A 22161-nucleotide genomic window follows, 5' to 3' on the forward strand; every position below is an offset into this window, starting at 1 on the left:
CAGTGATTAAAGGCGCACAATCCACTTTGTCAACCTTTTCTCATTGCCTGCTCAATAGGAGGAGAGGCCAGTACATTGTACAGTGCTCATCATCACGCTGCATTGCCAGGGCAGCAACTCAGACATCTCATATTGCCTTTATGGTGATGAAGTTAAACTAAGACTAATCTTCTAAATCCATTGACAACTTCCAGAAATCAAGTGGACACAACTCTGATGTGAGGACTGCAGGAGGACGCTGTGGTAATATGAACATGGAATATTTATTTGTCTTCTGTGACAGTGAGCACAACACTTTCAGTAACTATTAGGCTTTAATAGCCACGTTACTGCTGACTGATGTAACTTTACGGCCCCTTATAGCTACACTTTTCTGTGACTGGCAACGTGCCGGTATTTCTGTCACACACCGGGATAGACCTCACTTCCTACGTTGAAACTTATGGTCTGCGTCACACACACAGGTTACCCACAAGTCCACCCTCCTTACAGGAGAGGCTCAGCTGGTAACACAGCGGAGTTAGGCTGTGGGTGTGCCAACCTAACTTGTTAGAAAACACAGTAACTATATAGTAGTTGGATACATACCCCTTGCCTCTGCTAATGTGTTTTAGAGAGGGAGTGTTTGTGTTCAACCTCAAACATTCCACCATATTTATGCTGTGACGTACAGTTGTGACTGTTTTTGTGAATATTGCCGTTTAACTTCTTTAAAGTAAATTTTGTATTATAGAGAATGCACAAACATGTTTTTACCAGAAACAACGACCAGCTTAAAAATAATAAATTATTAAGGCTACACAGTATTGCTGCACAATACTGAAAAGTAGTGTCACGTTTAAGTATAGATTAGTGTGTTAATGCTGAATTGTATTCTATGACCAACAATTTCACTAGTCACTTTTAGATCAACTTTGTTTCCATCAGATCTCAGCAAAAAACTTGGATACAATTGAGTGAGTGATTAACATTTTAAAACTGATATAAATTGAGACCAACACTAATAGTACCCTGTTCGTATAATTATTCGTATAATATATTCTTGCCCAGCCAAGTAAACCATGGCTGGATCATTTTCAGAAATCACTGTCCATGAACAGTGTTGCATTTTTAGTAGTTTGGCATACTACAGTAAATAAAGACATGAACGATATTTTTATAGAAACCATTTTCATATTAAGCCAAGTACCAGTGTTTCCCCTATTTGCATTGAGGAGCGGCGGTGCGCTGCTGCTGAATCATGACCGCCGCTATTAAAATTTCCCACGATCATTAAACTGTGAGCTACAAATGTTTTCACTCACACACTGTGCAAGCACGGCGACACTCATGCTTGGCTCGCTTCCTCTCGTCGTTCTATTCAAGACATAACGTGACAGATGGTGTTATAAGAGCAGCGTAACTCCTGTAAGGAATCGGGAGGTGCGTAGCGAGCGTTTGTCTGAGTGGCAGAAAGTGAACGCGAGCGGTGGAAAATATTCTGGTAGTAGCCTGAATGTACTATGTCGGTTACAGTGGCCCTCATTTATGAAAAGCGCGTACACCAAATTTCCAGCGTACACCCAAAACCACAGTGACTTTGAGATTTATCAATATGGACGTTGGCGTACGGCACACTAAAATCCTACGGAAGCTCAGGAGGTGGTGTACATATACGTAAGTTTTGAGTTAGTGCGGAAATGCGCAGAAAAACAATTCCTAACAACACAAACGCACTGACAAACTGAAAGATATGATATATTATGACCCACTGTTAAAAAAACATATTAATTATAAACTTCAGTGTTTATTTTTGTGCAACATTGACTTGAATGTTTAATTTGTGTGACTTTACCAAAGCATTTGATTTGTAGGCATATGTATTCCTTCATTTGTAGTTTATTTGGGGTTGCTTTTATTTCAGTGTATATCCAAACAAAAATAGGCTGTGACACAATTAAAATTAGCAGGTCAATCTGACGATATTATTGCCTAAAAACGGAAAAATGCACGTTGCAGATTCACGGAACCAGCCACAAGTCGGCACCCAAATGCCATCGAAGGTTATTTTTTTTTATTTTTTTTTTCGCAGTGTTTTGCTTTTCTCGACATTTTGAAGAGAATAGTAAAATGTTTCTAAAACAACACGAGATTGGTTTGTCTGTTTTTCTTGCTCAGCATTTGACTAATATCTTGCATTAAACAAAATGTAAGCATCATCCCTGGCGGTTTTGGCCGTCCTCCGTTTTCCATTGCAGATAGTACCCAGGCCAGAGATGGCACCCCTCAATCTAGCTGGTCGTCATAGAGGCGCCACACACAACTGTCGCAACGCAATATTAATGCGACACACACACCAGGGACGCACACACAGCTGTCTCTTGATTTAAGTTAAAATGTTTCAACATTACTCAGAATCTAAAGACAGATAAGACGGAGGTGATACGAAAAAAGTACCTGGTAGCAGGTACAAGTACAACTTTTACACAAAGGAAAACCAAAAGAAGGCAAGTAGAGGCGAGTCGAGGTGGTACCTTGCAGTGGAAAAGGTGCTTTACGTTTCTCTCTACCTGTTTGTCCGCTTCGGTGACTTTCTCAATCAGTAGTAGGCTAGGCTGTATAAAGTCACCGAAAAGAAACAGAACTTGTCTTCTGGACTTTTCCTCCGGTGATTCCCTTCGCAGCTGCATGTTGCGGAGGTGTGTTGACGACGTAGCCTATCAAAACAAAACTAACGTGGTAGCTAACAAATAACATCTGACTGGTGTGTCCAGTGTCGCGACTTGAAACGTAATCACCGTGTTTCTCTGATAAATGCAACAGTGTGTCGTCTAACCTGGGCGGCCCGCGGAAGTGTATGTGTGCGAAACACTGACTGAACCGTGCTTTTCTTTTTACAAGCCAGGTCTGTTACTGTGTCGACCAGCACTGTCTCAATCCATCTTGTTGAGAGTTTGTGAGTGGACGGCTGAGTGCAGACGCAGAGGGAGGGGCGGGGCTGCGCAGTGAGGGAGAGAGAGGAGCAAACGCTGGCAGGACTTTACGAAACAAATTAATCACCTCAACATCAAACTATATTGGTATAAACGGTATTGTCTAATTTCATATTTCTTTTGAAATCAGCCCTAACCCAGTGGAGCCTGTGCGCTTTACCTGACGTTTCAGGGTTAGGCCCGGCAGGTGCGCACGGACTGGGTTTAGTAATGAAAGGCTTTCAATGAACAAAAAATAATTCAGACTGACAAAATAATAAAAATGACCTTCTTCTTTTAAATAATAAAAAGAATAATAAAAATAATAATACTAATAATGACATTCTTCTTCTAAATAAACAAACTTCATTAATAATAAATATCATAAGAATAATATTACAAATTGTCATGCAATTATTAATGTGATCCGGTGGGCCTCCCCAAATCTGACCCTGGCTCCTCTTCAGAGCCGAGACGCGCCTCTTTTCGGTGATCTTTGTATTGGACCACTTTTTTTCACCTACAATAAAGAACAAGAAAACGCATGCTTAACTTTATAAATATTGGTCTATATTAAGCAATAAAACATTCTTACCTCTGCTGGAGTGCGCTTCTCAACCCCCACACCATTAACATAAGTTGTAATTTGTAATATTTTGTTTTTGTGGGTGCCTTTAATCCCACTCTTTAAACTCCCAAATAAAACAATTTTATTTATTTCCACTTCCCTGGTGATAGTCTCGATCTCCACGTCGGAGAAGTTCCTCTTCTTTGCAGTCTTCCGTGTGTCCATTGCGTAAAATGAGGGCGTGGGGGAAGCGGAAACTTGAATATATAGGGGCGTGTTATTCTAATAACGATCGTTTTCAGCCGCGGCATTTATCAAGGGCAGGTATTGCGTACACCTGGATTTCAAAGGTACGCACAGCTTCATAAATCACGTGGTGAGAGGAGTGTAAGCATAATCTTACGCCAACATATACGCGCGTTTCTACGCAAGAATGATAAATGAGGGCCAGTGTGTCTGCTTCTCAAGAAGCCTGTTAGCGCTAGCAAACATCACCTCTTCAGGCTGCGCAGAGAAGAGAAGCTTATACTGTAGCCTAGGCTGCGTCTTTTGGCTGCTGCGTAACTGAACATTAGCTCAATTTATAGAAATTAACTGGTAGCTGTATATTTATTACTAGCTACTTGTCCAATGTTGAGAACATCAGGTACAAACTGAGAGTAAACTGGTGTAGCCTGCAGCTCTGTCCTGTACAGACTGATTCAATTATTTTGCAGTTTTCAGATGAGTCTGAAAAAGTGGTTGTTGGCAAAAGAAAGGACGGAGGTAACTGGAGGAGCTGAGGTTGGTAAAGCCCAAACTTGTCCTTTTTAAGCTAATGAGGAGACGTTTCTTTTTGGATTTTAATGTGTACCTCAGAAGGGAGGAGGTTTCTCATGTTGCCTGTTTTTTATATTAATGTCTAGACAGATAAATGTCAAAGGCTGTAAAACGAAGACACAAAAGGCAAAAATTAACAATTGTCTCTATAATGATTCTGAGGAGAGCATCAGAACCAACCAAATTACTTTCCACAAATCTAAAGGTTGTAGTTCCTCCCCAGTAGACTGATCTTTGGGTGTTGGTTATTTATTATCTACTCTCACTTTTCCAACTTTTTGTTCAGAGATATGGTGAAAATAATGGCCCAATATGATGTCAAATTACATATTCTTCATTGGAAAACTTAACGTTTTCTTGGGAGGACCCCCCAAACCCCACCGACCGTCATGCCCTACACCAAAGCATTAATCTAAAGCTCACATTAAACGATCTGAAAACACTGACATTTTAAGCTATTCTAATGTGCATCGCATGCTCATGGACACAAGAGCAATGCTGCTGAGACCTGTTGTGTCGGGATTTTATATTCAGACAAAAAATTTGCTGCTACAACTCCATCCTAGGGTAAACACTGCAAGTACACTGTCAAATGTTTTTTTGAATTGGTATTGAAACTCTGGTATACTGAAGCTAGCCAGACGGGGAGAGTAGGGATTCACCTTCTCCTCCACAGTGCTGTAGTCTCCTTCTGTTTGGTAGAAAAACGCAGTGTGTGCATTGGAGAGAATGACAACGTGAGGGAGATTGGATGGGGCTTTTAAGAAATGTCCTAGAGCAATCCCCTTCTGTCTTCTCGTACTGCATCAGCACCCCCCTTGTTCCTGCCTTTTTTGTGACCTGGTTGTGTTTCATATATATTTACCATGCATCACTTCCCCAGAGCACTTAGATGGACCCTCACCCTCCAGCCAAACAAAAAAAACACATGCACTTACTTTGGAACCTATGATTTGAGTGATGCAGAACACACAGACAGAATCACTGAACTTCTAAAAAACTAAAAATGTAATCCACTGTAAAATGTGGAATATTGTGGAATCTGTCAAAATTGCCAAAATGTGGATGCAATTTTACCAAAATGTTAGCTGTGTTTCACCAAGGGTGGGCTCAGCACCTTGTACACACACGGCGTCATATCCTTTACAGTCGGTGCGCTAGCAAGAGCTCAAAAGTTCTACCGCATCGGCAGATCCAAGACATGAGCTAGTTGAAGACGCTGTGGCTACACAGGCGGAGTCAGATATTATGAAAAAGCTTTGTTAACAAGGAGGAGCATTGTCCACGTGAGAGTAGCCTCAGTCAGACTCACGTATTACCATGTCTTTAAGCAGCATTGTCAAAATTAGATGGGAATTAACCGGACAAAAGGTAATAATTTTTATAGGAATGTTCTGGTCATGTTTATTACCTCAGATTGCAATCAAAGTCCTTTCATATTGAGTAACTGCCAAAACCATATATGATCTGATTGATGTACTCTTCCAGCTCTTCTACATCTCCCAGCTTTAGCCTAGTGCACATTTAGCCTAAAGTAGGGCTACAGTAAAATTAGTAAAGCAATATCATGTGGCAGTAAGGTTTGGATAGGATTTTCACATCATCTCTCACTCGCCAGAATTAAATTCTAATGCATTTTTGAAACCAAACATTTAGAGTTGTGGTCCACAAGAAAAGTTGGAAATGGATCAACCATTATTAAGCCAATGTGATCCATCAAAATTCCTGGGCATTTGGATCAGGCTAGTGTACTGTTACTAACCGCCAGCTGTTCTATTTGACATAACCTTCACTGATCATAATCTTGCCTTGTTAGTAGTTGGAGCTAGTCAGTGGTTAAGCTGTCACTCCTGGTTAGACTGGAGTTCCGGAGTGCAGTAGGAGATTTGCCTAACTCAAAGTGAAGAGTACACAGGGGTTGGAGACGGCTTTTAAATATTGCAGAGTTTTCTTCCTCTCGATGGATGGATGGAGAGAAGCAGAAGAAATGAGGTGGCTTCTCTCCAGACAGAGTGCTTTTCTAAAAGCCATTCCAGTTGCATCAAGACCTGAAAGTGCAGTCCCATTGTAAGCTAGGAATAGTTGTTAGAGAGTCATCTGCTATTGCACCATTCTGGCTTCAACCTAGGTACAATGTGTGACCATTTAAATAAAAGTTGACATAATAAAACATGACACAGCTTGAGTCAGAATGGGATCCATTTACCTTGTTTGCTTTTGAGGTTTCTTATCAAGTGCATATTCACATCGTGGATGTTTCAGAGATGAGATTTCTTTAACTTTCAGATTTGCATTTGTTTCACACACATCTTCTACCAGAACTACGGCCCTACATGTTCACACAGCCTGCATCTTCAAACCACATGCGATGTTTATCTCTAAATGAAACCAGGCACACATACACTGATGCAGAGTTGCTCACTGTCAATAAGTTATATGCGTGAAGTTGTGCGTGTTCATGCATTGCACACACCTCAGTCTGTTTGCGTATAGTGTAGCATAAAGTCATTGCTGAATTGATATTGTGGCAAAATTCTATTGTAAAACAAATACATTATTTTCCTTACATCCTTCTCTGCAAGAACACAGATGGGGCAAAACCACAGCAAATACCCAACTACTTGTTGGCAAATACTTTTTTAAAAGAGATGGCCTGGATTTAATGTGAAAGTCGTAGGTCTAACTATTTAATCCCCATCTAACATAACATCAGATTGAAGAGCCCGCAGGCTGTTAAACTGAGGATTTGTTCCTTTTGTGTATTTGTGATAGTAGATGAAGAGTGTTTGGGGTTTGGGCTGTTGGTTGGACAAAAGAAGCGATTAGAAGATGTCACTTTGTGTTCTGGGAAATTGTGAAATTGTATAGACTTAATGATTTAAATATTAAAATAATCAACAGATTAATTATTAGTTGCAGCCCTACTTGTTTATATGGAATCCGTCGAAGTATGAACTTGGCTGGTTTAAAAACGCCAAATGCACAAATGTGATGAATGTGTGAGTCAACATTTTTGTTGATTGCGTCAGACATGTTGAATCACCATCAACTACAATTAACCATCTGGTTTCTTCAACTTTCACTCAGGAGCAAAAATCAGCCTTTAAACTTGCAAGAAATTTGATATTTATTGTGATAATTATCAATATCGCATTATATGATTTATTTATTTTATCGTGATAACATTTTTGGCCATATTGACCAGCCCTACATTTAGCATGAATAAGTATGTTCAAAGTAAAGTATTCACTCATTCACCTAACAGAATCAACAGTTCTGTACAAAACATAGTAATCATAATGGCTCTCGTGTCAAGTTAGTTGTGGTTTATGTTGCATACCTTTTGGTTCCCTCTTTCATTCAGTAATGTACTCCTAGAAGCTCAACAAAGTGACTCGTCTCATGGCATCCTCACTCAGTAAACTCAGCTACTTGCATTCAGTCAGTCTTGATTATTTGTTTACCAGCATGGGCTAGGCCTAATCTAAGTCAGACTGACCTAATTTACAGTGAAGTGCCGGCCTGTCTTCTGGTGATGCAGCACCACACACAGCGCCTGCTGCTGATCCTCCTCTCTGATTTTGTCCCTGCATGTTATTGTAATGCCTCTGATTGCATAGCCTGGTTCAAAGCTTGGATGGACACTGGCAAGTGCAACGGTAGTAGTAGAAGCCACAGAGCAAGTATATTTGTAAAGTGTGTGTGCGCTGTCGCCACATCCGCTGAATGTTTTGACAAAGGGAAGAGAGACGAACAGCTAGGGAAACACCCTTAAAAAGGAAACGCCTGCTTAGGGAGGCTATGCGTTGTATTAAAGTGGAGGCAGCATGCTAAGATGATCAGTAGCCACAGCCAGCTACTGACTGACTTGCAACAAAATCCAGTCCCATTCATAACCTACTATACAACATACTGTATGTTTGTAGCAGTAGCAAATAAACCCACAACCACAAACTAAATGGCAGTCTAAAGTAATAGAATTTAAGATCCTGCAAAAGAGCGAGTTAGTAGGAACAATAAGATGGGGCAACAGGATGCTTCCCTCATGCAGGCAAGAGATGGGGCAGCTGGTATCCAACCAGGGGGGCATAAAATATTAAATATTAATCTCTACCCCACCTTGTGTCTGTCTCACAGCTGGGCAATATGTAAAAACTAATAATAATTACGATGATTGGAAGACTGAAAATTGTTGTAATCCCTTCACATGCAGAAACTCTACTTAAACACTGGTCAAAGATTTCCCCAGTCCATATCACATTTTTTGTCTTTGACACTGACCCAACAAACCAAACGGAGAACACACACTCAAGACAATTGTTTCTTAAAACCAAAGTTGTTCAGTCAAAGTGAATCTGTTCATAGTCTGTTGTGATTTGTTTGTTTTCTGGGGGAGTACTGTTTTGTATTCTGCTATGTACACTACATGCTCTTTAGCAATTTGTCCGTTTACTTTTAGTAGTGGACACGCGATCTGATGTGGTTACACTTGTCTCACTGAAAATCAGACTTTCAATCCAATGAGGACCAAGTTTTGTTTTTGCAAGCGGCCTAAACAAAGAAAAAACTATTGTCAGATTTAGAGTGATTAGTCTGGACATGGTCTAATCTAAAAATACAGTACAGTAACTTGTGTTATCTGATTGTGTGTGCTGTGCCCACTGATCCCATTGACACCATTTTGATGATCATTAAAATATTGTGGTGCAATTATACATGCATACAGAATGAGAATGACAAGGACACCTAACAATGTAACGACAACATAATCTCACTTACTTACATTTCAACAAAAAACTTTTCACATAGGCATTTATTGGAAGCTTATACTGGATTCCATTATGTTGTGTAGCCTTTTCTGTTCTGAACCCCTCTACAGTATGTACAGTGCTTTGTACTGCATAAGCACATTTGGCTGTAGAGCAGATGAGAAAAGCTATATTTTGGGAAGGCAAAGAAATTCAGGGCGAAGTAAGCGTAGGCTTCCTCTGCTCAGTCTTTAATGCTGGGAAGCTTACCAAGCCCTGCTCCCCTTCACCAAGGGGTTAATTACCAGCTCCCCTCCCAATTGTCCTCTGCTTGTTCACTCTCATTAGTTTAATCTGGCTCTGTCCTCCAGCTTGCCTCTCTTGCCTCTATCCTCTTGTGCACCAGAACATCTCACTGCCTATCGCACTCCTTATGTCATCGGGGTGGAGCCTTTCGTCTACCCTAAGAATCTACTGCCAAACCCAACTAAACCATCCTATGATTGATTTCCCTTTACACCGGCTTCCCTACTGCGTTCATTTATTTATTATTGTTTTTCATTAAATTGTCCGCAAGTCTTTTAATAAATTTTATTGTTTAAAAAATAAATATTATTGAAATATCAGGGAAGTCCACTTTTCATTATTTGTGCAATTAAGGTTACTGTGTATATTATTTTGGGTGGTGTAATTGGACAAATATTCGATTGATAAGTTTTTTTTTTTTTTGTCCCTTTCCGTAACACTACACATTTGTTTTCAGAACATTTGTTCAAAGGTGGTGAGACAGTTTTGTTTGTCTTTTTGTAAATTACATTCTTAAATAGTTTAAATTCAATACAAGTTAGTATTTAAAAGATTTGCTTTTTTAAATTAATCTTAAAATTTGCCTTCTCAAATCCACAAAGACAGTTGACATTTATGTTTTCTTTATTTGAATTCTTGTAGAAAAGAAGTCCCTTCACATTTTTATTTTATTTTATTTTTTTCATCCGGTGCCCTGCATAAAGAAACATCAGCAGAAATGTTCTGTAATTAGGAGGCTCACCTAGCCCACCTGTAAGTCTGTATGGTGTGAAAATGAATGGCGCATGCATGGTCATTGCCATATGGGAAGGAGAAATGTGTGTGTTTGTGTGTGTGTGTGGAGTCAAATTACACTTCCTCTCTCCTTGTCACTGTGTTGTGCTTGAGATGTCGGAGCTGATAGGAGTGGCTGGAAAATGTGAAGTCTGCTTCCCTCCTCTTTCTCCTCCTCCTCCCCCACCACCTCTAAAAATAGCTGGCAGAAAGAGAAGGCAGCAAAGAGGCTCTATCTGTTGGGCTGCCAGTGGTTTCAACACTCCCACCACCAGCACAAGGGAAAAATAGTCATCTAAATCACACCTCTAAATCACACCTCTAAATCACACCTCTAATACTAATTGCCAGTCGAGTACTATCTTGTTCTAGGAGTTTGTAAGTAGAAGTTCTTTAACATTTCTTCAATTTCAAATTAACTGCAGCTTTGAATTTTAGCATTTTAAAGACCAGGTTATTTTTGAGCACAGAGGCCAGTGAATAAAACAAAGATGTAATTCAATAATACAAAGCAGTCTGACATAGACACAATTTTAGGACAATTTATTCAGGAGCAAACCGTGGAATGTTGCTGATAGGCTGCATTGATCACCTGACCTCAGCCCAACTGGGCATGTGTTGGACAAGTTTCACTTGTTTAAACCTAAAGTGAAGACAAAAAGCCCCTAAAACAAGAAAGAGGTAGAGATGGCTGCAGTACAGGCACAGCAGAGCATCACAAGGAAAGATCAAGCCTGTGCTCACGTAACTGGATTTTAGTTTTTGATTTTAAAAAGGTTTTGTAAAAAAAGAAAAAAAATTGGAATACCAGCCTGTTGACCATAAACCCTTGTTTTCACTTCCACTATGCTGAACTAGGGCTGAACGATTTGAGGAAAAAATGTAATTGTGATTTTTCTTCCAGATATTGCGATTACGATTCCATTTTTTTTATTGAAGTTTTGCTGAAGTTCAATATTCACTGACAGTCTATTTTTGACAGAAGCCGCGTCAAGCAGCACAGAGAAGATGAACCAGGCAGGAAGTCGGACACAGAACGGCATTGAGAGTCCGGTCGATTTTCAAAATAAAACACCCTTTGCAGACTCCAATCATACATCAACAATAAACACAGTTAAAACAGACATAAATAAACAATTTAACTATGTAGCCTACTTAACAAAAGTAGAAGCACAACAATCAAGGACAACTGAACCAGACAAAAACGCTCTTATTCTGAAATGCTCCATGTGGATATGAAACAATAGCCTGCAGAAAGCGGAACAAAACGGGCTCACAGAGAGCCGTTATCCATAGTTGTAGCACACAAAATGACAAATTAACAACACGTTAATTTGTAGGCTGAATGCGCTGCTGCTTAAACACGTCTGTGTGAGTTGACGCCGGACAAAACCACGGCACAGCCGCTGCCTGTGTCAGTTCGGCTGGTGCCATTTCCGACATTTTCCTCTAGTTTTGTTTGTTGTTGTAAAATGTACATGCCCTGTGCCCGCTTTTGGGTGCGTTTCCTGTACAACCACGGAAGTCAGTGTTGAACTATCTTGGTACGATGCATCATTAAACTAACAAACTTCTGAAGTACGACCGTTTCCCAAAATTGCCGTACCTTGTTGGTACCACCGTGGTTTGAACTAACGTAGTTCGAACTAACTATGTTTCCAGGTGTGTTCGTCTGACTTTCCAAGCACGAAACTCACAAAGCGTTGCCATATTCTTCCTAAATATGTCAGTTGTGACCGATATTAAGTGACATTATTATGCTAACTTATTATTTAGGCTTTTTATATTATAGTCGTACCGGCAATAACAAGAAAATCAACAATAGTATTAATGAAATAAACAATATAAATAATATATAACCAAATTATTTTATTTAGCCTAAATATAGGCTATAACTTATAATGAAGAACTACTAGCGATTACAAGACATTTAGTAAAATCGGTCTAATCTGCAAATATCTTTGTGTCAACACTTGAACACTATTACCAATCCCTCGCAAATGATATCAAGGTCTTGAGAATAGCTCAGTGCCATAAGTGGCTGAGCTTGAGAATGTTCTCTATTGAGACAGACACGGGCTGAAATCCTGTCAGTTCTCTATTTATCTTTGTTATAATGGCAATGAAAGCTCTCAGGGATTTATTCATGACAGTACTTTTATGAATTTTATGCTGTCCCTTTTTATATTTATGTTTGTAATGAAAACTAGAGAACGCTCATCTTCCTCAGAGGCCTGGATGTATAAAATGTATAAATGAAGGTAATAAAAGTCTTTACATTCTCCGTTTTGTCCTTTAACCTTTATACTGGTTGACTAATATTAAATTTAAGTTATTGTGAACAGATGGGTAATCTATGAGAAAAACACCTGTTGTTCATAGATGGTCTACAGATAGGCTACTTAGTACTGAAATAATGCAACCCTACCCATGATCCGACAAATACGTTTAAAAGTACTTTTACAACTACATTTAAAAAATCTATCTAACATTCCCTGCTTAAAACACATTAAATCCATCTCCTAACACTGCATTTTCTGCTATCTGTGATGTAGTGACTGTGACACTATGCACTGTCAAAACTATGCAACTTAACGACAGTGGTCACAAACGTTCTTCGGAACTATGGTTTCAAGGAACACCCACGTTACAGACCTACGCTTAGCGATGGTTCGTACCATGTAAGTTACCAACTTGGTTACTTCGATAGTTCAAACTAGGGTTTTGGGAAACGGTTGCGTCGCAACTGCATAGTTCCAACCAAGGAAGTTGCTACCGTAGTTAGCAACGATGCTTTTGGGAAACGCACACCTGATTGGTGAGTAGGACCGTATTAGGAGGCACATGGAGCTTGTGATTGGCAAGCAGATCTGTCACACAATGACAACGGAATGAATCTGTAACTGCATGACTGTTTTAAATCGTGTCAGATGCACTGTATATTTCACGTACATTTTAATCGGCGTCTTCACAATTAGCTAATCGCGTTCTTTCAAATCGCTATTTTTGCTTGAACATGATTAATCGTTCAGCCCTATGCTGAACTGTCCAAAAAAAACCTTACAAAAATGACTGACGGAGCTGTAAATGACTAAACTGTTGTTTGCAATAATAAAGGGTTATTGTGTTTAGAAACTGATGAGCAGAACTGAAATTCAAATTTTTTAACAGCCCCACGGTTCTTGTCATTTTGGATTCGGTTCTAATTTGGAACCTTGTGGACTCCTCCACCATAGTTCCTGTGCCACTGGAAAGCACTATCTCAGGAGGAAGTACGTTTTTGGGAGCAGGATCAGTGGCCATTTGCATTTTTCGTCTGCAGAGTAGGGCGAGTGTTTACAAAGAAAGCTTTAGGACTGAAAGTATTAGATATGTATTAGGTAATGCCTGAATGTTTAGACAAAAAGGCAAAAAATTCACCCCCATAGTTCACCATTTCTATGGCGGCAGAAGCATGCAGTTATGCATTTCAGCGAAATTTGAATAAATGGTTAAAATAAGGCGAAGACAAAGATTCAGAAAGGTTACTTCGCTGTAAGGTTTGTAATAATTTGGACATGAAGGACAAAATTGTCAGCAGTAGAAGTGTAGTCGTTGAGTTATTCATACACTGCATTGTATGAATCACCTTAACTTAGTTAATAAACTGATGGAACATATCCTTGGTCTAATTCTTCTTTTACAAATGTTCAGGTTTTACAGTTTGGTATGTTTTCAGGTTCCGAAATCTGTTGACATGGTGATGGCTGTTGTCGTAAAGGCCACGAGGAGTTACATTATGTCTTAGAATTAGCCAGTGATATTACCATGAGGCGTTTTTATCACCAAGATTAGGGTTTAAAGCGCCTTGCTTAGATGCAGACCCATTTAGCAGCGCTGGCCAATCAGGTGGCAGATAGCTACTGAGATGTCAGGCTCTTGAAGGATAAGGTGTTCATTCAGAAGGTCTCGACACTCCCCAAGACAAAGGACCTATATCGAAGTCCACAGAAACAGGGAGGTAAGGTGTTTTTGCAGTACGAATGGTGGTGCAGTTAGTTTGTATTTGACAGATAGGCTGTGGTGTCACTTGGAGTATTTTGGAAATGTAGTTTTATAAAATTGTGAGATTAACTGGTCGTTGAAATGGGTGAGAGAAGAGAGCATCAAAGGAAGATGGTTCCTTAATTCAGCGGATGTGATCACTGAAAATATAAATCATCCTGCAGTTTCCAGTTTTATTGGACAACTGTTTTGGAACGATTTGTCTGCTGACTTCCCGTTACTTATACAGGCACTTTAGCAGTAATGGTTGTACCACTTATGTCTTCCATCAGTGTGCCTACAAGCCTGTAAGCCAGAGATCATAATTGTTACAATAATATTCTTTGTTTTAGAAGACTTTTTCTTCTTTCTATGGAGAGTGAAAGTGTCATTGCTAAGAGCGTCAACCAGAGGATTGGGGTCAATGGGATAGCCACTGCTTTTAGGATCATCAGCAGGTTTTGTCTTAACCGGATTTGGCTGGAGGAGCTGAATCAACTGTGTCCCAGGATTACAGGGATGACATTGGAGGAGAGTTTAGAGTCCAGAGGCCAGAGCATTGACGGTATCGTCAAACCCTGCCCAGCTTCTGAGCACTTTGGGGTTCCAGTCGTGCAACGCATCCCAAGCTGGTCTCTTGGTCTGCCTCTCTACTTTCTTGATATCTGGAGTCTTAATCCTTGCTTCGTTTTTACAGTCAATAGGGCGTACATTTTGGCCCCTTATGGCTGGGTGGATTTCAAAGAAAACCAAAAGAATGATCGTTATTTATTTTTGCCTTGGCTGTTGAGGAATGCTTATCAGCTGCAAAGTGTGGCCAAATGTCTGCCAAAAGGGTTTGCCATTGTTTGGGGGGGGGAAAGAGAACAAATTCAACATCATCCTCAAATTTGTTATCTTAAGCTTAAAGTAGCTGCAGAGTGCCTGTTGCTAGGTAACAGTTTCAAGTTGGTAAAGACAAGTCTTGAGCTGTCTAGAAGGCGCTGGGCTGTTGTGATTCCCTGCGACTTTGTCTGGGCCTTACAGATTGAATTTAAGAGATAGTCTGTGACCCTCAGCTGCCTTGACCATGTCCATAAATCCATTATAGAAGACAAAGCACATAATGTTTTTACACTTTGGCCAAAGTTTTACATGTAATTCAGCGCACTAGCATTCAGAGTAAAAACATTTTTTATGTGAAACATTTTGTGTATTACTACAAGCATGAAATGAGCAATATGTGCTATATATGTTGAGCTTCTCAATTCTTGTCTCCTCCAGATCAGCAAGAGTCTAGGCGGCGGAGCGAAGCACACCATTAGCAGAGGAAAATGAGTGAACTGGATCAGCTACGCCAGGAGGCTGAGCAGCTCAAGAACCAGATCAGAGTAAGTCCCTCAATGTCCTCAAGTCTGCCTGTTTTGGTATTATTTGTTTTCATAAGTTTGCAAATCCAGGTTGAGGTTTTATGCTCTAGAGACTGATATTTCAAAGTGGTGTTGATGAAAGCAGACTTGTCTCTGAGAAGCTTCCTATTTTGATGCTTCTACATTATTATTGACATTATAAAGATATAGCACAAATGAAGCCATTTCTTTCAGAGTTGGCGTGTGGCATGGATAAAGATGTTTTTTGTATTTAAAAACACAGGTCTGTCTTGGTTTAGTGTTCGGAGATTAAAAAGCTTTTACATGTTTTATAGCCAGTGACATTATTTTAATAAATATTGTCATTGATCAAATGGTGAAACTCACTGATACCCTCATCTACAGTGCTGTAAATCAGCAACCAAAGACAGCAGTTGGATGACAATATTCCATTATAAGCCATTGTACTACATTTCACAGATGAATGCTCTAACATTAAGTTAATGCTAAAGCCTGCACAATGTTAAATAGTTAAATATTTCATTATTAAATAATAACTTAATAATAAGTTAAACTGAGTTCAGACAATTAAATATTCATTTCACTTTGACATAGCACTTGAAACTGTCATCAAACTGTAATACAAAACCCTTTTGAACTACAATATGATGAATGTTTATGACAGAGACAGTTGTACATTGTACAAGTACATTGGTCAAGTATTTTAGAAAACATATAAGCAATATAATATGAACTGTATTATCCAAACTATAGATATTTTTTGAACAGTTTGTGCTACGAACACTATTTAGTCTATTGGTTGGTTCTCAAACAGTATTCAGGTTTGCGACACAGACCTATTGATTCATTGATGTTAAACTAATCGTGACGAGTTAGTTGGCTAAACAGATTTGACTGGGTTGTTGTATTTCAGGATGCCAGGAAAGCGTGTGCGGATGCTACCCTGTCTCAGGTAAGAAATATGTTTGTGCCATAATCTTCTCTCACCATTATTTACTATTTAACTATAAAATATAGTTTGATGTTTGAAATGTTACCCGTTATATGCTATACTATTTGAAGTTTGAGTGCTAACAGTAGATAAATAGATAGCAGTCTCAAAGTGACTTTTTCTAATCATCTCAATCTCATTTAGATCACAGCTAACATCGACCCTGTTGGTCGAATTCAGATGCGCACTAGACGGACACTGAGGGGGCATCTGGCTAAAATCTATGCCATGCACTGGGGCACTGACTCGAGGTAATCTAATTCAACACTAAAAATATTTCATTCCCAGCCCCCCTTGCCTAAATGCAGGAAATGGATATAAAAGCAAGCTTGAGTGTCTTTGTGCTAGTTGCTTCTCCTGAGGCTCCTCGTCAAATCATGACGTTCCACAATAGTTAACTCTTGCATCCAAAAACAGGTATTTTTCTATTTGTCCGAAGCGATCTATCACATTAACATATATTCAGTGTTTTAACAATTCAAAAGTACAATATTTGTGCTCATTCACAATAGGTGATGCATATTTTGTTGAATGCACATTGAGCATGCACCAGTCACCCTATCTTTTAGTGTCTACTGTGTTTGTGTGCTTTGGGGGTGGGGTATGTGGGTAGGGAAAATACTCAAAATGGAGTCAGGCTTTGTTAGAGCTGTGTTGATAGCCCAGGCAGATGAAACAACACTCCTCAGTTCACATAAAGCCTTTTCCCTAGAGCACCTCACCTCAGCAACCAACATGTTAATCACTTTGGTGCTGGTGTGCGTCAGTCCACAGAGAGACCATTGCAAACTGCTTTGTCACCTCATCATCCTCCAGTCATATACCTTAGAAAAAGTCTTCCACAGTATTTACCCACCGTCCGCTCTTCCTGTTTCTGTTTCATGAGGAGTTGGGGTATTTAGAGTACCTGCTGAGATTCAGCCACCCAGAAAGAGGGTCACATGAATATGTTTTGACCCAGAGTCTAGGCTAAGGCTGCTATTTTTAGCCCCATGGAGACACTACTTTAATTCAGTATGGGGTGGATTTCCAACAGTTACAGAAAGAAACCCATCATTTAGTCCCACTTCCCTCATTAGCAAAAAATATATCTAGTTAAATGTTCTATGTGTAACACTCTGTGGACCAAACAACCACACCAATGTTTATAGTTACAAAAAAATGACATGAGACAAGTTTGCATACAATTATTCAGTGCGCAACTTTACTCTGTGGCCAACTTAACTGTAGCCAGGTCACTGCCCTGCTCCATCGAGGGAAGAGCTGCTTTGTTCTTTCCAGTTTTGTTTCAATGGATGTGAGAAATCTAACATGGTATTATCCACAAAACAGTGTTTTCTGGTAGAAATTTTTTATTTTTAACATTTGGTATAATACTACTTTGTAATGTCAACAGAGGGAGCTTGAATGTAGAACTAGATAACCCCAATCCTCATGAAATCAGTGAGTCATGACTCATATCCCACATGAAAATATTTCTTCATAACCATAGTTGACCAAACAGTTGTTTGGTGGTGGTTGTTGTTTTTGCGGCTCTACTGATAGAAGTTACAGTTTCCTTGTGTTTCTACTGTTTGGAATTTAGATTTAGGTCATTAATTATTTTCTCGCATAAGCTTTGACTCATCATGGACTCCAGCCTCCAAAGTTGTACGCTTGAACTCATCACACAACATGGTGCATTTGGTTTAGCTTGGAAGCTGTTTACATTAGCTGAAGTTCATAACAAGAATGGCAGAAATTAGAAGAAATTGAGTGTATGGCTACATCTTTTGCTTTCCTTTGTTCATTTGCTGCTATTTACTTTGGCTATGATTTTGTTCAGCTCAACACACTCTTCTCCTTGTGTTTGACAACATCACAGTAACTCAAACAGACCTGTTGAGTGATGAGCGTCCTAAATTGATTGTGATTTCAAATCTGATTTTTCAGAAATAACAGCAATAAATACGTGGATGTTGTTTAATCGGTTCATCTTTCAAAATCGGTTGTCTGTTCCAAACCTGTGGATGACAGAGCTGTGTTCTGACTAGAAAGTGAACATCTCACCTCATTGGTTCATCCTCTCCCAGCTGACACTTGCTTGCTCCCTCACAATACACTGGAAGTTAAGCTAATCTGAAGTTGGTACAGTTTGCTTCTTTTGACATCATCCTCGGCTTTTGATTATTTGAGATTAATGTGTTCATGTTAAGGCCGGAAAGCTTATACTTCCATTCCTTTTAGTCTAAAATTCCCAACACAGGCCATTCTGTCCGTGGCTCATTATCTGCTGGAGTGTGCACATGTGAGCGCGTTCCCGCCAGCCTGGTAGTTAAGATTTGCACAGTCCCAGCAGGCCTTGGTGTGCTCACTCCTTTTCTTGTTCCTATGTGCATTGGGACCTTTACTGTGGTTACTCTTGTTGGATTCATCCAGTTAAGAGAACATAACCTCAGAGGTACCTGAGAGCTGTCTCTAGAATGCAAAAACAGGGTTTGACTCTTATTAGAACTAGAAGAGCGCAGATCTCCGCCAGGCCATGTATCGCAAAATAGCGAATGAATAACATGCCAATGTCAAAAACTTTTTTGTGTCATTTCACTCCATTTACTCTCTACTGACTTATGTTGTGCAGAGGCAGATTGAGTCACATACATAACTTGTGTTTTTAACGTTCTTTCAAGTGTAAAGGCAAATTTTTGCCCTGAATGAAAATTGAAGGGCCAGATGGTTAATTGTGTGTTTTTAAACTATACTTTATGGTCAGAACGTGACAAACATTTGATGCCAAATCTGAGGTAGAACATTCAAAACAATTATGATTAAAAAAAATTTTTTTAAATATGATTAGTAATTATTTGTCCCTTTGCCTCAACAAAATAAACATCTTAATAGAAAAATGTTGTGCTAATTCGATTGTGATTCTAATTAATGAAATCAAATATTTATTGACTATATATTGAACATCTGTTATGTTATTGAGGAAAACTATATTGTGATAATTATCATTATTGTTTTATTGCCCAGCCCAGTGTGTGCGTATGTAACTTAACTGATGTAACTAACTTTCCTCCCGGCAAGTTAAGAACAGTGAGGAGTCAGCATTAAAGTCAATAAAGTGTCTTCAATACAGCATGACGTTCATGTTGTAAATTGTGGTCCCATTTCGAGTAAAATAGACTATAGAGCAGGGTATGCTTTACGGCGTGGCTACCTTATGATTGAGAAGTCACTACCACAGCCACCCGTCAAGAGGATAGAGGTATAGCAATCCTTATCCATGGCACGTTGTACTTTTAAATAGCCGTGAATTTGTTTTTGCTGTCTGTGTTTTTGTCCTAAAACTTTCACTGTGTTTTTAGATCATGAAAGTTTATTGTAACCTTTTCTTCGCCTAAAAATATCTTGTTCAGCGTTGTTCAGTGTCTTGTTTGGTTGTACTAAATGACATGAAATGAGTTGAGTGTAAATTTTTTGTGGTAAGTATATTTTGGTTTGAAGCCTCTATTTTTTTTTTTTTTTTTTTTCATTAGCCAAAATTAGCATTCCAATTAACATCAGTTACTGTGAATTATGGATGCACCTTGCTAAGCCGTTAACCCTAACCCCTAATTAATCAGTATGCATTTTAGGATCAGCACTGACCATTTGTGGAATTGGGATATTGAGTAGCAACTTTAAAATAATGCTGTGGCACATTTCTGGTGTACAGGTACTGAATTTAAAGCGTTTAAATTCATTACCAACATCATTTGGCTTCTTAAACTCCATTCGGCATGACACTTGTTTATTAGCGAATCCAAGTTCTTTTATTCACTGCTGAGAGAGGGAGCGAGAGGGGGTGCTAAGCAAATATATGCACTGCACGCAATTCTGCAATCAAATACAATTTTAAATAGGCCTAGTAAAAAAAAAAAAAAAAAAAAAAAAAATTGGAAAATCAATATGTGGCGTTCATATTGTGTTGCCACAAATAAATCACTGTATGGGAAACACTGATGTCTGCGTGTTCAAATTTTCCTCATGTTTTAAGGAAATGGTCATTTTAAATTGTTCTGTAGTTTAAGCTGTCTTTTCTTTCTTTTCATCAGGCTGTTGGTCAGCGCCTCCCAGGACGGTAAACTCATTATTTGGGACAGCTATACCACAAACAAGGTAAAAACACGATATTCCAAAGAACTGAAACAATGTCAACGGCCTGTAATCTTGTTTTTTCTTTCATTCTTACTTTTGAAGAAAAAGTTGCATGCAGTTTGTTTAGCTTTAATCATTCTGTGCACAAACATATGAGTTTGACTCAAATAATTCCAAGCTATAGTGTTATGGCTACGGAGCAATGAAAACAAATGTCAGCATCAAATTGAATAGCGCCCTAGTAGTAAAACTAGTTGATAAGATGACATCATAGAATATCAGTTGGTCAGGTTATCCAAAGGCAGCACGATGTAGAACAAACAAGCCAAAAACAACCTTTGGCTTCTGAGGTTAAAATTCCTGTGATACTAAGTTGGATAAACTCAGACCTCATCATGCTTTAATCTTCAGTCTTATTGCTAACCAGTCGGAATGTCAAATGTCTCTTTGCACCAGTGCAAATCCAAGATATAAAAACATTTAAACAACCTGGATATACAAAAGACTTAATTGATTCCAGAATGAGGTAGTATAAACATGACAACATGTGTATGGTTGACTTTCATCATACTTCCAAATCTTAACAAGGCTTCGTTTAGTAAATGGTTGTGAGGAGAACTGTTGGATTTACCTGTTCATCAAAGTCACTATCAAATAATCATCACTCCATCATTTCTGGCAGCTAGTTTCATTTAGATTGACAAAGTGCCGAGTTCATTATATAGCAGTTCACAAAGTAATTCTATTTATAGTGGGTATTGTGCCCTTGAAAGGTTAAGTTAATATTACGGACAGACTTTGTCACATGCCCTCCCCTCTAGCTCCCATCTGTCACTGCATACAATCTAATATTAAATCTTCCTCCTCTCTTCCAGGTCCACGCTATCCCATTGCGCTCCTCCTGGGTGATGACGTGCGCCTATGCCCCTTCTGGGAACTATGTTGCCTGTGGAGGCCTGGACAACATCTGCTCCATCTACAACCTCAAGACCCGTGAGGGAAATGTGCGTGTCAGCCGTGAGCTGGCCGGACACACAGGTAGGCTGGGCACAGATCAATCTACCAATAGTTCATATTTGTACTTGTACTCAATGCATACTATTAAGTGTTTCGTAGTTTGAAAAGATTCTGTACATTATTGGACAATAAAGTTGTCTTAGGAACCCAGACTCGCATAGCTTTATGTAATTAATGCCTCAGTGCTGACCTGTCATATATAGACATACAGCTTAGTTCCCTTAAAGCTGTCCCTCTCTACCACCCATGTAGTGTATAATGGCACTGGTGGAAAGTTTTTAAGAAGGCATTTAGCATCAAGCATGATGATCTAACTTGGGTTATGGCTAACTACAAAACATCAGTTAACCCAGTGAGGTTTCAGGCATCACAGGCCTAGAGAGGAGGGGCCCTCAATCAGCAACAATAAAAACGCAGCCTCGACTGAATACTGAATTCTCTAGATTAGTCAGTCATTAACATTCAGTTGTGCCTGCTG

General features: G+C 39.3%; 1 protein-coding gene across 1 annotated transcript in view; it reads left to right on the plus strand.

The window, feature by feature from the left end:
- Positions 1 to 22161, plus strand: part of gnb1a (guanine nucleotide binding protein (G protein), beta polypeptide 1a) — a 43698-nt gene that overhangs the window by 14255 nt on the left and 7282 nt on the right. Inside the window, exons 2-6 of the mRNA XM_046056285.1 lie at positions 15453 to 15559; positions 16473 to 16511; positions 16695 to 16801; positions 20624 to 20687; positions 21542 to 21704. Coding sequence (XP_045912241.1) covers positions 15503 to 15559; positions 16473 to 16511; positions 16695 to 16801; positions 20624 to 20687; positions 21542 to 21704 — 430 coding nt within the window. The 5' untranslated portion in view covers positions 15453 to 15502. The remainder of the gene's footprint in view (positions 1 to 15452; positions 15560 to 16472; positions 16512 to 16694; positions 16802 to 20623; positions 20688 to 21541; positions 21705 to 22161) is intronic.

Source organism: Micropterus dolomieu, linkage group LG08 (genome assembly GCF_021292245.1).
Source record: "Micropterus dolomieu isolate WLL.071019.BEF.003 ecotype Adirondacks linkage group LG08, ASM2129224v1, whole genome shotgun sequence".
In the NCBI taxonomy this organism is placed as follows: domain Eukaryota; kingdom Metazoa; phylum Chordata; class Actinopteri; order Centrarchiformes; family Centrarchidae; genus Micropterus; species Micropterus dolomieu.